At 45.5% G+C, this 17,273-nt stretch overlaps 1 protein-coding gene across 1 annotated transcript; it reads left to right on the forward strand.

Moving 5' to 3' along the window:
• The first annotated feature begins 2,083 nt into the window (after positions 1 to 2,083).
• On the forward strand, positions 2,084 to 11,465 carry STEEP1 (STING1 ER exit protein 1). Its single transcript, XM_061598800.1, has 7 exons — positions 2,084 to 2,504; positions 4,871 to 4,988; positions 6,360 to 6,401; positions 7,741 to 7,879; positions 8,714 to 8,803; positions 10,643 to 10,735; positions 10,971 to 11,465. The coding sequence occupies exons 1-7, from the start codon at positions 2,381 to 2,383 to the stop codon at positions 11,031 to 11,033; spliced, it is 669 nt and encodes a 222-aa protein (XP_061454784.1). The 5' UTR covers positions 2,084 to 2,380; the 3' UTR covers positions 11,034 to 11,465.
• The last annotated feature ends 5,808 nt before the right edge of the window (positions 11,466 to 17,273 follow it).

The raw sequence follows: 17,273 nt of genomic DNA on the forward strand, positions 1-17,273 counted from the left end.
CAGTATAAAACGTGTGATTGTGAATACTGCAGCTTCTTTTTCAGGGTTTATTCAGTGGGGATGGGAATATAGGCCTTATACTGAGTCAGGCCATTGGTCCATCTAGCTCAGTATTGTCTACACTGATGGGCAATTTCTCTCCAGGGTTTCAGGCAGGGGTCTCTCCCAGTCCTAACTGGAGATGCTGGGGATTGAATTTGGGGCTTTCTGCATGCAAGGCTAATGATCTCCCACTGAGCTATGGCCATTCCCTTCCCTGGGATCAAAAGAGATGCACGAGTAGACCTGTATACCCAATGAGACTTGCAGGGCCAGGGCCAGAAGGGGGCCAGGTCGGGCACTGGCCAAGAGTCCCTGTGGCCCAGATGGGCTCCTGAAGGGCTCTCCTTAGGATGAGAGGGTGGCGCTCCCATTCCATGATTCACAGCAGCATCGGGTCCTGCAACCCAACTCTCTTTTGGTTCATGGACAGGGAGCTCCCAGGCACCCCCAATACAAACAGCACAGGCTTCAGTAAGCCCACCCACCTCTCCTGTCAGTGTGAATGCCGTGCGTGCTGTGCACACATGCCTGCCATTACCCAAGATGGCAACAGGGGCTTCCCTAAGGAGCTGATGCCCCCACCGACATCTTGGTTGATGGCAGGCATGCCTGCTACACATGCACATCATTCACATGACATGAGATGTAGGTGGAGTGCGCGTGAGGGCTTACTAGCCCCATGGCACCTGTATGGAGGGTGTTGGGCTACGTGTCACGGGCCCAGTGCAGGCTGATGCCCGAGGGCCCAGTCATGCCTGGTGCCGGCCCTGGACACTTGGGAAGGTGTACGCTTCTTAAATAGCAGCCCCCTTTTCAATACTGTGTGGCAAACTGTTTTTGAAATTCAAGGGATTGCAAAAAACAACCTAGGGACCAAGGAGGGAGGGAGCTTTTTTTTTTTTTTTAAATCAACTAAGTGCACACATGCTTTTAACTGCACCCAAAGCAGCTGTATATGCATCTTGGCTTTCAGTATATTTTGCTTTAAAATGTCACCTTGTTTATTGATAAAAAGCAGGGCTGTGGATATTAGATAATTCAAATTCTTAACAGCGAACAGAGAAAATAAAAATTATCAGATGTACAGTGAAATCTTAGGAATGTACTTGAAAGAAGACCTGCTGATTTAAGTGGCAGTCACTCCTACTCCATGCAAATGTGCCTAGGATTGCAGCATGACAGGAACAGTTAGTTGTGTTTGTTTGTCCTGTAACTTTTAATACAGGAATGTGAAACCTCCGGCCTGCAGGCCAAATGTAGCCCTCCAGAGTCTCTTCGCAGGCCATACCCCATACACTCCTTTGACTGCTTTTGTCTGGCTGGGATAATCATGCCTCCTGTTTGCCTTGAGAGGATGGAGAGTGCATGGTGTAGTGATTAGAGGGTTGGAGACCAGCGTTGAAATCCCCACTGAGCCACAGGGCTCACTGGGTGACTTTGGGCCAGTCACTATCTCTCAGCCTAACCTACCTCACAGGGTTGTTGTGAGGATAAAACAGAGAGGGGGAGAACGTTGTAGGCCACTTTGAGCTTCTTGGAGGAAAAGTGGAATATAAATGAAATAAATAAAATAAAATAAATACATGGCTGGCATATAGCCCGCTGTACAAAAAGCCACCTTCAGTGCTCTGCCCACTTTTGCATCTGGACCTGCCTACCACTGGCCAGCAGCCCCTGGAAGGTTGCCCATGAGACAATCTGGCCCTCTGGCTGAAAAAGGCTCCCCACCTTTCAGAGCTACAACGTCCGCAGTGGTTTAACAATCAATCCCTCTCCCAGGGAACTCTGAAAATTGTAGCTCTGTAAGCAGCGTTGCCAACGAGATCCCCCCCCCACCAGACAGACGCCCCAAATCCACCAAAATCTGACCTTATACCACTAGACACCGTGAATTGCCTGGGAAGAGGGACTGACTGCTCAAGCACTCTGGCCATTGGAGCTCTGTTAGGGGAAAAGGTGTCTCTAACAACTCTCAGCTCCCTTCACAAACTACACTTCCCAGGATTCTTTGGGGGAAGCCAGGACTGTTTAAACTGGACTAAACAGTGTGGCTAATAGGCCCAGGCACACGGAGTTGAGAGGAAGCCTCGCTGAGCTTAGCGGGTCTTCCCTCTCCTGGTTTACCACGCCAAGGCTCAGGCAGCATCACAACCCAGCAACGTTTTTGTCTTTTGCAGAGGCTGTCGGGCACTTCAGGCCAAGCGGGAGGAGCAGGGCGGGCCGTTCCGGTTCTGGTTCCAACCCCCAAGAAGGAGGAGCTGACCTCCGCAGAAGGCGGGTGACGCGCTTCGCTTCCAGGCTGACTTGAGCCGCTGTCGCCGCCGCCGCCGCCGCCGCCATGCCCAAGGTGGTGTCCCGCTCGGTAGTTTGCTCCGACACTCGCGATCGCGAGGAGTACGATGATGGCGAAAAGCCGCTCCACGTCTATTATTGCCTTTGCGGACAGATGGTCCTGGTCCTGGGTGAGCAGAGACTTGCGTCGGGAGGGAGGGAAGCAGCAGGGCCCTGATCCTACACCCCGTTCTTTGTTTATATTCCTCTTTTCTTCCAAAGAGTTCAAGATGGCTGACGTGTTTTCCGCCCTTCTCCGCATTTCATCCTCCCAACAACCCTGTGAAGTGGACTAGGCAGAAAGAGACTGGCCCAGTGAGCTTTGTGCCTGAGTGGGGATTTGAACCTTGGGCTGTATACACACCATACATTTTAAAAGCACTTCGTTTCCCTCAAATAATCTTGGGAACTGTAGTTTGTTTATGGTGTTGGGGATTGTAGTTCTCTTGAGGGGTAAACTACAGTTCCCAGGATTATTTCGGGGATGGGATGTGCTTTAAATGTCTGATATGTATACAGCCTTGCTGTCAGAGGCTCTAGGTCTGCACTAGGTGTGGGGAACTTTTGGTCCTCCTGAAGTTGCTGAACTATAACTCTCAACAGCCCCAGCACACATGGACAATGGTTAGGGATGATGGGGGTTGTGGTTCACCAACAGTTGGCCTATGCTCTAACCACTGCACCTCACTGACTTTTGGGAGAGCCTGGGTGAGGTATTACAACAAGTCGTATGCCTGCCACCTTCCAGAAGTAGTCGCTTGGGTCTTCCATTTACCTCTCCTGAATCTTCCACCATTCATTTTCATTGGGATCTTCTCATGCTACATTCGACAAAGGTACAATCTGTGTTCCTGTATATGCAAACAGTTGAGCTGTATGCTTGTACAGTTATTCATATGTAATGTTCAACAGTTGTACAGTTGAGCTGCACAAATCAAAAAAGTTGAGTGTTTTATATGGGTGATATCTAAACAATTCATACTCCAAGTAGACCCGCTGAAATCAATAGACTTAAGACTGAAGTCCAATACACGCTTCCCTGGGAGTAAGTCCCACTGACATTCCACTGTCTTGACTAGAACTCAGGGGGTGGTATGCAACGCTAGTCCTACTCAGAGTAGACCCATGGAGGTTAATGGACATGCCTACGTTTCAATGGGTCTGCTCTTAGAACTTAGTTGAATACCTCACAGTGGAACTGATGCACAATAAGGAACAATGAAAAAGGAAAGAGAGGTTCATATAATTTCATCATTAATTTATGCAGTTTGCCTACATAAGATGTGGCAATGGCCCGCTGCCTTATAGGGCTTTAAAGAACTCATGTTAGAAGGTGTTTTTGGGAGGTGGGTGGGAGCTGCGATTCACAAGAAATGGATCAGGGCAGGCTTTGACCATCCTAATAGCGCTGATAACGTGTTGATGGGTGTAGCCCTGTTTGGATGTTATCTTCCATGGGATATTAATTGCATGGAGGAAGAGAGTGGGCAACACTTTTTGACTACATCTACCCCCCTGCTGGTCCCCATTCTCATTTACACATTGGGGGAAGAGCTGAAGAGGCTCCTGCTCCACATTAGATTCCTGTGTGATCATGAGGGGAGCTCGTATGTAGATCACATCAGAAAAAGATCACCTTCCTGCAATATGTGGACTGCAGAGGACTGTGAAAGATCATGGCGAAATAGGCGTTATGAAGAGGATGCATTTCAGTATAGGGGAGAAGGTAAGGGTGTTCTTGCATGGTTAATGTGCACGCTGGTTTCACCTTTGCAACAACCCTGTGAGATGAGTCCTATTTTGTATTGATGGCCACCAGTTTGGATGGTTTTAAAAGAGGATTAGACAAGGATAAGGCTCAGTGGCTAGTAGCCATGCTGACTGTGTTCTACCTCCACTGTCGGAGGCAGTATGCTTCTGAATGCCAGTTGATGGGAATCGCAAGTGGGGAGAGTGCTCTTCCACCCAGGTCCTGATGGCGGGCTTTCCAGGGGCATCTGATTGGCCACCGTGAGAACAAGATGCTGAACTAGATGGGCCATTGGCCTGAGCCAGTAGAACCCTTCTTATGTTCTATTTTATTATTCCCATTTAACAGATAAGAGAACTGAGGCTGACAACAAGTTACTTGCTCTCTGTCTCCATTCATAGAAAGGAATAATAAATTACTGCAGCTATGTAATCTACCTAAAGGCTTTAAGTTTTATTGTGATTCTTTTATATGCACATTGCATAAATGATGTTTGTATTTTGTTGGATTAATAGTAAAACTGCAAAAAAAAAAAAGGAATAAGAAATATAGTACCTACTTTATACAGGGCTGGGAGGATGAAATTGCATTTTAAATACATGGATATATGTATTTTGTCTCCATTTGGTTTACTAAAAGACAGATGAGCCAGGGGCCTTCAGCAGGCCAGTGTGTGTCCCTCGGGAGTGGAAAAAGTGCCTACTAGCTGAATCCAGCTTCACTGTCGCTTGCTTTGTGTTTCTGCAGACTGTCAGCTGGAGAAACTGCCCATGAGACCTCGAGACAGGGCCCGGGTGATCGATGCGGCCAAACATGCCCACAAATTCTGCAACACTGAAGAAGAAGAAAATGTTTATCTCCGCAGGTAGGACAATCCGACTTGCCACACAAATCTGCTGTGCAGGCAAAACACTTGACCACCCTTGTAAACAAACCCACAAAAGTTCCTAGCCTGCCAGATTTTATTTTAATAGCCTGCTTATGGACAGAACAGAATTGCAAATAGTTTGAAGTCTGTTTTTTTTTCCCGTGTCTTTTTTCTTCTGCATACCTTAAGGGTTCCCTTATTCCTGCTCATTCCTCATTATGATGTGTAGATGGTGTCGTTTTAATTAAACAAGGATCCACGCTGAAAGAATCGGTTTATTTCTTTATTTATTCCATTTATATCCCACCTTTCCTCCAAGGAGCCCAAGCTGGCATACATACATGGTTCTCCCCCTCCTGATTTTATCCTAACAACAACCCTGTGTGGTAGGTTAGGCTGAGAGACAGTGACACAGTGACTGGCCCTAGGTCACCCAGTGAGCTTCATGGCAAGCAGGGGTCTTAACCCTAGTCTCCTAGGTCCCAGTCCAACAACTACACCGCACTGGGTCTCTTTGCTGTTAGCATTTCTCATAACATCAGAACTTGGGAATGTCCAATGGAGCTGAATGTTGGAAGACTGAGGACAGACAAAAGAGAGAAGTTATCCACACAGCATACTGTTAATCTCAGGAATTCTTTCTCACCGGAGGTAGTGATAGCTGCCAACTTGGATGGCTTTAAAACAGGGTTCGACAAATACATGAAGGATAAGGCTATCAGTGGCTCCTAGCAGGCCTGAGACAGAAGGGCTTAGTTGTTGTTTTCTGGAAATATTTTTATTAACATTTTACAGTATATAACTTACAGAAATACAAACAATAGACACACAACATGAGAAGAGACAAATTCAGTCATAGAAGAACTAAACATTTGGAAACTGGCAAACAAAAGGTTAACGATCATCCCAAAGTTGACCTCCATAAATGGCCATATGTGCTGGGAGGCTGGCTCCGTGGATCATGGGCTGGAGAGCCACATTCAGCAGCCCCCCCCCCCCGGCTGGTTTGAGATTCCTTCACCTGCTATATAGGATTGGGAGAACTAGTATGGCATAGCAGCTCAAAAACTGAGCTGTGAATCAAAAGTTCCCAGTTCGAATGTTCCCTCCGCCTTGAACTCACTAGGTAATCTTAAGCAAGCCACTCTTTCTTTGGCTCAGCCCCCACTCACCCATAAGCAATTTGCAGGATGCTGACTAACATGCGTCCGAAGAGCTTTGAACGCTTGAAAGTGGTGTACAAATGTTGTTGTTGTTAACTGCTGGTTTCAAATAGGTTCAAGGTCTTGTTCAGCCCTTCAGCCCAGAGTGTGGGTCTTTTGGTGTCTTTTGCTTGTATGGTCAACGCTGCCTGTTTTCCTCCCCTAGGCCAGAAGGCATTGAGCGGCAATACAGGAAAAAGTGTGGAAAGTGAGTATCTTCTGTGGGATGCATGCAGAGGACATGTTTGAAGGGCTATATTCTTGGGATGCTGAGTGTATGCACACATCTATGTTGTTATATGCCTTCAAGTCGATTACAACTTATGGCAACCCTATGAATCAGTGACCTCCAGTAGCCTTTGTTATAAACCACCCTGTTCAGATCTTGTAAGTTCAGGTCTGTGGCTTCCTTTATGGAATCAATCCATCTCTTGTTTGGCCTTCCTCTTTTTCTACTCCCTTCTGTTTTTCCCAACATTATTGTCTTCTCTAGCGCATCGTGTCTTCTTATTATGTGTCCAAAGTATGATAATCTCCGTTTCATCATTTTGGCTTCTAGTGATAGCTCTGGTTTAATTTGTTCTAACACCCAATTATTCGTCTTTGTCGCGGTCCATGGTATGCGCAAAGCTCTCCTCATCTAGACACATCTATACAGGAATACCCCGCTATACGGACCTTCACTTTACGGACACTCGCGAGTACAGACATATTTACAGTAGCACCATTCCCCTGTTTACGTACGGTCGCTTTGCAAGAACGGACACGGAAAGCCTTCAGAAACGCTGTTAGGGAATTTGAGTATCGCCGGAAAGACCAGAGAGAGAACACGTGTGTGTGCCTGCGTGTGTATAACGCAGGCGTGTGTGTGTGTCTGCAAGGATGCTCGCTGCCTCTTTAAATCCAGCAGAGGGAGATGTGATTCCAAGGTGGAGCATAGTGATTAAAAATATCACTATTAAAAAGAGGCTTTGAAGTGAACAGCAAAGGGGCGGGAGCTAATCTACCAGTGGCGTAATAACTGCTAGTAGGAAGTGGCGTTTCACACACCCCGAGTCTGCATTGATTAAAATAAATAAAACTTGTGGGTCACAGACCTTTTATTAAAACAAAATATTCCATACGTGAGGTGCACCTATTAAAGCTCCTCCCCCCAAAAAAAACTTCGAGGAAGGATAGTCCGCTGTTGAGCTGCTCTGATCATAGATCAGGAAATCCTCCTCCCTTAACCTAATTCTACCTTCCCGACTCCCCTCTAACATGCTTTGTGTATAGATAAGATAGATCTGTTGCCCGCCCTGTTTCCTGCGTGTACATGCATCGAGAAGTGAAAAAAGGTAGTGCTTCACTTTAAGTACATTTTCGGTTTACGTACGTGCCCTGGACCCATTGCGTACATTAATGCGAGGTATTCCTGTACAAGCTTTCACCACCTTGTCAGAGCTTGAGCAATGACTGACTGACCAGTTTTGATTCTGCTGGAATGTCAGACGTGAGCAAATCATTATTTCTCTTCCTTCCCCCCCCCCCCGTCTCCTCCTTGCTAGATGTGGACTCCTTCTCTTTTACCAGCACCAGCAGAAGAACGCCCCAGTAACGTTCATTGTTGATGGCGCTGTGGTCAAATTTGGACAGGGCTTTGGAAAAACAAACATCTACACCCAGAAGCAAGAGCCACCCAAGAAGGTAGGGCGGTGGATTCATTGATGGTGGTTCCTTGCATGGTGGGAGCTCAAGAGTGACACTATGCCTCGGAGCGCCTGCTGCTGGGATTAAACAGTAGGAGAAGGCTATGGCCCTTCAACTCCACACGCTGGGCTTCCTGGTGGCATCTGCTTAGCCACAATGGTAACAGGACGTTGGGCTAGATCTGATTTTCAGTTGAAAGTCCGCACTCCCTACTAGGCAACTTCCTGGGGGGGCACATGGCAATGGTGGGCGGGGCCAGAGGGAAAAGTGGGTGGAGCAATGAATATAAGCTTTACCCTTTGTACAGGAAGCTAGTTTCTACACACACTCATGCACCCCTCTCTGTCCTGCATCCAGGCAATCAAGACATTATCAGAGTCCCAGGACACATTCCAGCCAGGCAAAACCACTCAAGGAGAGTGCAGAGCACGGCTGGTGAAGGATATGGCCTGGGGAGAGTTCTGAGGGCCAGATAGAGAGGTCTGGAGGGCCGCATACGGCCTCTGGAAGCTCTCCATCCCTGGGCTGGCTGAATGTTTGGTCTGATCTAGCAGGGTTCTTCTTGCAACAAGCAATACTAGATCTTTGGGCCTAAGAGCCAGAAGCAGTCTGTGCTGTCGTGACTCTTATATTTTTTAATCTGTTGTAATGTTAGGTGCAGAGGCTGCTGGGTTATCACACCCATCATCCTTGACTGTTGACCACGATGGCTTAGGCTGATGGGAGTTTGGAATCCAAAAATATCGGAAAGGGCCCAGGTTTCCCACCACTGTTTTAAGCTCCAAGTTAAAACACACTTATTTTTTTTTTCAATGTATCTTTGTGTCCAAGGTGATGATGACCAAACGGACCAAGGACATGGGCAAATTCAGCTCAGTCACTGTCTCCACCATTGATGAAGAGGAGGAGGAGATTGAAGCGGTGAGTTTTCTCTGTCCTTCCTCCTAGTAGCGGGTGAAATCTAGATTGTCTTTCTGGAGCCAGCTTATTTGGCCGATTAGTTCAGATCAATGAGCGGGCTGGCCTCTGCAATGTCTGGCCCTGTGTAGTCTCTTTCCCCTTTTGGACTGACCTCCAGCATGGTGTAGTGGTTTGAATGCAGGATTTTGACCGGCAGGATCTGTGTTCAAATCTGCCACTTACCAGGTGAGCTAGGATTAGTAGCTGTTTCTCGGCTTCACCTGCCTCCAAGGGGTAGAATAAGGGGAGACGCCATGCGTGCATGCCATGTACAGCCTTGCAAACAAGACTACAAAAGTTACTGGCCTGCTAAGTGACTACAAGCCTGTGCTTCCATGCTGGTTGCAGAGAAAGGGAAACTGTTGCCTGAAAACTGCCTGCATCATGGGTCGAATTCCAGGTGCTATCCCCGCTCCTTTGTCTGCGAGGACATCAGTGGGAGCTGTTGCCTAGCAGGCAGAGGCCAAAGGGCAACACCAGATGAGACCAAGAATGTGGGCAGGAAATGCCAGCTGAATGATCATGGCACCATAGGGACATCATGTTATTTCTCTTCCCAATACCAGATTTGAACGTGTGTGTTTTTTATTGTGATAACCTTTTGTAAGCCTTTGAGGGCCTATTGGGGATATAAAAATAGATATATAAGCATTATAAATAAATCCTAGCCTCTTAGGGCAAAAAAAAAGTTGTGCCTTCTGAGCAGACTGCCAGAGGATGTACAGAGTGAACCATCCCTCTTTCATGAATTCCACTCACTCACATGTATAGAATTCCTGGTTGCCTATGGCGAGCAGGCGAGTTGTTACATATAAGGCTGATATCATACTGCGTACACGCCAACGCCAAATCACTGCTGGTGGTACAGGCAAGGAGGCATCTGTTGGAGAACCACAAGCCTGAAGTTTCCTAGGGTACATGGTACTAGTTGGAACTTGGTCGCATGGAACTATTTTTTAATTAGTTTATTGAGAGGAAAAAGCAGACAAAGTGAATACAAAAATATCTGCTCTAAGGTGAATGACGTACATGTTAAAAATTATATAGTAATAGTGTTTCTGTTACAGCATCATAATACAGGACAGACAAAAGAAAACATTTCTTCATACAGTGGCACAGTTAAATTATGGAATTTGCTCCCAAAAGAGGCAGCGATGGCCACTAACTTGGATGGCTTTAAAGGGGGATTAGACACATTCATGGAGGATAAGGCTGTCAATGGCTACTAGCCAGTCATTACGTTCTTCCCCCATGATCAGAGGCAATACGCTTCTGAATACCAGTTGGTGGAAACAGCAGTAGGGGAGAGTGCTCTTGCGTTCAGGTCCTGCTTGGGGGCTTCCCATGGGCATCTGGTTGGCCACTGTGAGAGCAGGATGCTGGACTTGACGAGCTACTGGTCCGATCTAGTGGGCTCTTCTCATGTTCATTGGCGTTTCTAATTTGGTTAATTTGTGATGAGCCAACTAACATGGTATGACAAGGCCACAGGCCCAATAAAAATAATCTCTTACACTATTTTACCTTAATTTTCTGTACTTTCTCGTCTGTTTGGACAATTCTTTAGAAGTTGTCTTGATATCTCCAGCATCTCTGTTCCAACTGAAATCAATGCATCTGGAAGGCATCGGTTAGCAATCAGGGCGATACCTTCCCAAAAGAGATTGTCAGTTGGGTGGGGGAGAAAAGAAAAGTGTAATGCCGTTTTTTTTATGCCATAATGTTTTTTAATGAGCTTCTTTGCTGCAGAGTGCTAGTAAGTGTTTGGCTGCAGGATAAACTGTCTTGTGTGTTTTCCAGCGAGAAATTGCCGATTCATACGCACAGAACGCCAAGGTGATTGAGAAGCAGCTGGAGAGGAAGGGCATGAGCAAGAGGAGGCTGCAGGAGCTGGTGAGTTTGCTTATTTTCTCTGCCTGTTTCTCACCCCATTTCATGGATGGGTTTGATGTAATCATCTTCTTTATATGCTGGTGAGACTCTGCTCACTGGCTACGTTTGGGCAATCAGCTTAGTTAGCTAAGCTACAAATGAGCCTTTTGGCTGAGTGCTTGAATAGCAATATTAATTTACAATGACATTTAATATATTTTTTCTCCTTTAATATTTTTTATTTTATTTTAATCAGGCTGAACTGGAAGCTAAGAAGGCCAAAATGAAAGGAACTCTAATTGATAACCAGTTCAAATGAGAAGCATCGATTTAGAGCTACAACTGAGAAATGTAATTTCTGAAAAAGGGGGGGAAAGCTCCTCACCACCCCGTGACCTTTTTGATCTGCCCAGTGAAAACCGGACACTGCTATTAAAAGACGTTTCACTGATGCCAACTTGGAAGATGGGACAGTCCCGTTTCTCTTATGGGTTTTGTATTATGTGATGTGTGCACCATGTATTAAATGTGTTCTGAAACTTATTTGAGCTATGCTTCTAGGAAGTATCCTGCTCTTACTTTCGTGGCAGGAAAAGCAGCCTTTTGCCAAGGATGAGCAAAGGGGCATTAGCTTGGCAATGTGCCAATTTTTTTTAATTGTATATTTTCATTTGTACATAAATATTCTAGAATGCCAACATATCTGAAGTTTGTATTGCAAAGGCAGAAACAAAGTGTACAGAAAAATTAATCCTTGTTAAGTTATTTTTATGTGGAGTATCATTCCCCCCCACCTCCCAGTCCCTTGACATAATGTTAATTACAATTGCATGCCACCATTCCTTTGAGAGGTCAGAAGGGCTTATCGTAGGGCTCCTGAGAAATCTTTCATCCAGATACTGATCATCCCACTAAGAGCCAAACTACAAGTGACATTTAATGTCTCTGCATCTAACCTGCAGGTTTTTATAAATGCAAATTCAGTCAGCTGGAGCGGTTGCAGAAGTAGAGTAGGCATTAGAGGGAATTTAAACTTTTCCTCCCCTGATATTTGCGTTGGGAGGAAATCCTCGGTTAGCACTGATGGGGGATTTCTGGAACTTTGCAAAAACTCACTTTCATTCAGCAAGGGAGCAATAGTGTTGCAGTAACAATGGTTGGCCAGCTGAGGGCTTCAGATGACAGAACTGTCAGAATTCAAGCTGAACAGTCAAGGTCTCTAGTATTAATGTTAAAGTAGCATCTTTTCTTGATTTGCGGGTGAAATTATTAGATTCAACTAGGTTAACAACTGGTCGATCCAAACTTTCCATTCCATGAATGGAAGGAGAGTTCTGCTCAGAGCAGGGGTCCTTCTGTGAATGAGTAAACATATCAGAACAAATGCTTATAAAGAGTGGACCTTGTGTAACCTCTACATAAGCTCTGTGCAAACAAATCAGGATGCATGCTCAAGACGCAGGTTGTCTGCAGGAGCCCCAAGTTATCAGACATATTCAGACATGTATGCCACGGGGTTCCTTTAGGAGAAAGGGTGGTATTTAAATCAAATCATGAGTTAGTAGAACGCAGAAGCAGGGAAAATGGAGACAAATTGCCCCTCCATCACCATTCATGAACTGGAGAGTGACCATGTGAAGCAGGAAACCTGCTCTGTTTGTATTAGGTTCCTTGTGTGATGCAGAAATTGGGGTTCCACACTGCATGAGGAGCCAGAGTGCCCTGCAACTCATGGAGGTGGGTGGGTAGGCCAAGTATGCTTGTCTCTGTGTTCTGTTACAAATACAATGCCTAATGTTGCGTTCTTAAGCCACCCTTCCTCCAGGGAGTTTATGGGTATGTGTGTATGGTTCTCCCCTGCTCCTTTATCCTTCCAGTAAGCCTGTGAGGCAGCTTAGGATGAGGAACAGGCTGGCCTAAGGTCTGTGGGTTTCAGTGGTGGCTGGTGCCCATTGGGAGTGATGGGACGGAAGGCAGAGAGCCGCACAGTAGCCGATAGCACAGCCAACGACAGAGCCAACTAATTCTAGTTCTGTCCCCCATCTGCTTCTCTGTGGACTGAGACTAAGGAGGAAGGAGTCGGTGTCAGCTCTTGGATTGGATGTAAGTAAGAAGACCGGTGGTTAGGGACTGGCTGAGGTTAATGGAGTACTGCTCCATTTGCCCACCTGGTGCTGGGCTCCTTTGTAAAAATCCTTACCCTGGTATATCCCAGAGGCTGACTATCTAGGTCAAAATAGGGCTCTAAATGCTCCAGCTTTATCACTGGAATGAGATTCGCCCTAATCATATTGAAATAATCGGTTGCCGTCACCACCTGCAAAGCTAACGACAGTAGGACTCTTCTTTCCACCTTCTGATATTTTATGCAGCTACCTCCACTGCTGGAGGCAGAATGTCTCTGAATACCAGTTGCTGGAAACTTCAGGAAGGGAGAGTGCTCTTGTGCTAAGGTCCTGCTTGCAGGCTTCCCATGGGCACCTGGTTGGCTGCTGTGAGAACAGGCTGCTGGAGTAGATGAGCCATTGGCCTGGTCCATCAGGCTCCTGTTATGTTCTTCATTACAATTCTGCCAGCTGCCAACCTTTAACTATCCAACTCCTGTTGCAGTTGCTTTGCCAGACAGGCAGAGGGTTTAAAGCAGGGAAAAATTGGTTTAGTCAGAATCCTAAATCAGATCAGTTTACTTAGCTGAAAAGGTAGGTTTATTAACAAAACACAAAAGATCATAGGACTTCAGTTGAGGAAATAAACAGAGCAAAATGTTTGTAGTAGCTTCTAGTATGTGTCCTAGCAGGTAGGCAATATTTTACAGGACTACAGAGGATCCATACTAAAAGGTAGTAGTTTTGAGTCAGAAAATCAACAGTTACTCTGCCAAATCCATACATCCAGGGAATCAGCTTGTTGCTAACTCTGAATTGCAGACATTTAAAGGAAGAATTAGGTCACTTCCAGATGACCTATTTGTTGAGTATTCATACTGGTTTGTTTCTGGGGAGATTAGATGAAGTCAGCTATTTCTTTAATATTCACTCTGATAAGTTTACAAGGAGGTTAGATGACACCGCCTTGACCATTATCTCACCATTATCTCACATTTTCCTGTCGCTCTGCTTATTGTGAAAAGTCCACTATTTGGGGAAGCAGGACCGTTGTGCAAGAGCACTAAATTTTAATTGTGCAGCCTGAATTTGCCAGTGTCAGTGCTGGCTTAAAACCTGCTGAGGCCCTAAACTATGTCAATTTAAGAGGCCAGATAACAACAACAACAATTTATTGTTATCCACCTCTCACCTGGAATACAGGTCCCAAGATGGATAACAGAGATTTAAAAATACAAAGCATACATCAAACCATACAGAGATTTAAAAACACAACATTAACAATGTGCATTATGCTAACAGAAAGGACAATGAAAATAGAAAAAAAAATTATATTTGCAATATATATTGGTACGCAGATGAGGATGCAACTGAAAACAATCTAAAACATCTTGCAAAGCCTATAGATTTTGTAACCAATTACAAACTTAAAATTTAGTAGTTTATTTGTGTGTAGAGCCCTTCACAATCTGAGGCCATAAACTGTATCTTACAGAGCTTGTGTGTAAATCCCACCCCAAAACAGTCTGGAAGTGTTCTTGGTTGTCTATTTACAGCAGGATTGGGCAACCTGTGACCGTTCAGATGTTGCCGGGCTCCAACTCCCATCAGCTCCTTCCACCATGGCCAGTTGTCAGGAATGATGGGAATTGTAGTCCAGCAACATTTGGAGGGCCACAGGTCCTCCATCACTGATTTATCTGCAAAATTAGCATGCAGTGGCATTGCCTGCTTCGGAATATAAGAGCCTGCTGTGGATCAGGATGCCTGTGGGAAACCTGCAAGCAGGACCTAAGCACTACAGCGTTCTCTCCTGAGTTTTCCAGCAACCAATATTTAGAGGCATACTGCTTCTGACTGGGGAGGTAGAATATAGCCATCAGGGCTATGTTAGGAATGACTAGCAGGTTTAGGGTACAGGGTGAGGTGAGTCTGTTTTGAAAATGATGTGGATGTTCATCCAAAGAGTCTGGGCACTGTTTGATTGTCACTGAGCAGCAGTTCCCAGCTCCTTCGCTTGCGAAAGCCACAGCTGGCCTGCTCAGAGAGAGTTTCCTCAGCATTGTGTTGATGACTCAAGCAAAGGTGGAGCTTTAGTTAATGGAGCCAAAAGCACTTCCTGGCTTCTCGAATACCCTTAAAAGGAAATGCACCAGGAGGGAGGCTGTCATGACCCATGGGCGACCTTCAGTCAGGTGACGATTAAAAGGGGAATGAGAAAGGAAAGGGGAAAAGTAAGCACTTTTCTGCTCCTGAAGGTCATTCTCACAAGGTGGAAGCCAAAAGTCTTCATTCCGTTGCTGCAGAACGCATGGGCTGCACAGTCTCAAATGTGCTGTTCACACTAGCAGCAGGGAGGCATAGTTCCTTGCCTGTGTTTCCGGCCAATCATATTGAAATGAGTTGGGGAGGTTGAGTCCCTGCCAAGCCTATGATTTTATATCTGTAAGACTGGTTTCTGCGGGGGGGGGGACCAGTTTCTATTCTATTAATGTAATTATGTTTCTAATGTAAGCTAGAGGGCAATGAGTGGTCCCAGAAACTAATAGCTGGAGACTTATGGAAGGTGAGCGGAAGGAAACAGGCCGTCTGGAGGAGGTGCCACCAAGGTGTCTTGTGTCTGAAAGAAGATAGTCAGGCTTGAGACCAGAGCTAAGTGAGACAGAGAGGTTTAACTCGCTCTCTGTGTTGGAGCCCTTGCCATGTCATTGGGAAGCACAGACCAGGCGCCAGTGGTCGTAAAAGTTGGGCACTGGCCAATGGTCCCCAGATAGCTGTTGTGGGGTCGGTGAGCATTGGTACTACTTTGAAATGGGAGCCCAACTTTGGTTCACCTCTGTGGTGGCTCAAGTCGCTTACCATTTTGGATGGGAAGGGATGTCACTTACATGGTAGAGTATCTATTTTGCATGTAGAAGTTCCCAGGTTCATTCTATGGCATGTAAAGGTAGGTCTAGGAGAGACTCCCTCCCTGAAACCCTGGAGTGCTGCTGCAGGTCAGTGTAGGCAGTACTGAGCTAGATGGACCAATTATCTCAGTATAAGGCAATATGTAACAAATAATGACATAATTAAAAAAAACAGACAGGTTCCAACCCCAAAGAGTTTATACTGTTCTAGAAAGCTGAAATTCTAAATTAAAAGTTACTTATGTTCTCATAAATAAGGAAAGGTTTTGTGCACTGCTGGACATCTGGAAATCCTGCTGTCTATAAAAATGTGCATGCAGTGCTAAGAAAATATAGGTAGGACTAACACTTTCTGAAGGACACAGCACACCTGACTGCTGGCCTGAACCTGCTGAGCAACTTGTTTAACAGGCGTGCAGGTTCTCTATATCTGGTTTGGTTTTGTCTAAACTAAACAGCACAGTTGACACATGTTCACTCTTAACAAGATTTTTTTTTTGTAGCATAGATCAGAACATATTGTCTTTAGTATGCGTTGAGGCATTTACACATGTCAATGTGGGAAATATACGTATTTAAAATTCCTTGCTTTTGGAAAGCAATCATGTCAGGGAGAATTTCCTGACAGACTCGCTTTCTATGTGACAGTATTCAATCTGTGTTGCAGTGCCCAAGCAGTGGAACTCCCTGCTCTGGGAAATCCATTTGGTCCCTTCCTTCTTTATGTTCCAATGCTGGCCGAAAAGCTTCTTGTTCCAGCAGGCCTCTGGCCCAACCAGTATTTGCATTTACTGTGCTAGGCATTCTCTTGATAGCTGATTTTTATCTAATACCCTGTTCGTTTTTCAACATTGCTTCTATAATGTAATTGTTGTTGTTTAATTGTTGGTGTTGGCTACCTTGGCTGTTTCATTTCAGACAGAAAGCCAGGATAATAAAAGGTTTAAATAGGTAAATACCCCTACTTGCAGTCTGAAGCAGTGGTGGCTGGTGGCTCCATGTCAGTGGCACAGTGAAATCAACTCTGGGTTTTAGAATCATAGCATAGTAGAGTTGGAAGGAGCCTATAAAGGCCATCAAGTCCAACCCCCTGCTCAGTGCAGGAATCCAAGTTAAAGCATACCCGACAGCTGGCTGTCCAGCTGCTTCTTGAATGCCTCCAGAGATGAGAGCCCACCACTTCCCTAGGTAGTCCGAACCAGCTGTCATTTATCTCAATAGGTATAGTCTGGGAATGGTTGTGCTACATTATGGGTAGTATCCATAATGTATACATTAATTTCAGTGGGTCTGCTTAATTGAAGTCCTATTCAAAGTAGACCCATTGAAATTAATGGACCTGTTAATCATGTCCAGTTCAATGGGAGTTACTCCCAAGTCAGTGGATTGTGGCTTTACTCTTCTGAATAGGATCTTGTGTACAGCTCCTGCTGATATTAAATGCTGTTTCTTAACATGTATCCTATCTAGCTTAAAGGCTCTCCTATAGCAGTGTTATCTGCGGTATAGTACGGTGACATCTACTTAATCAACATATATTTCCTA

This window comes from Rhineura floridana, chromosome 16 (genome assembly GCF_030035675.1).
Source record: "Rhineura floridana isolate rRhiFlo1 chromosome 16, rRhiFlo1.hap2, whole genome shotgun sequence".
Taxonomy (NCBI): Eukaryota; Metazoa; Chordata; class Lepidosauria; order Squamata; family Rhineuridae; genus Rhineura; species Rhineura floridana.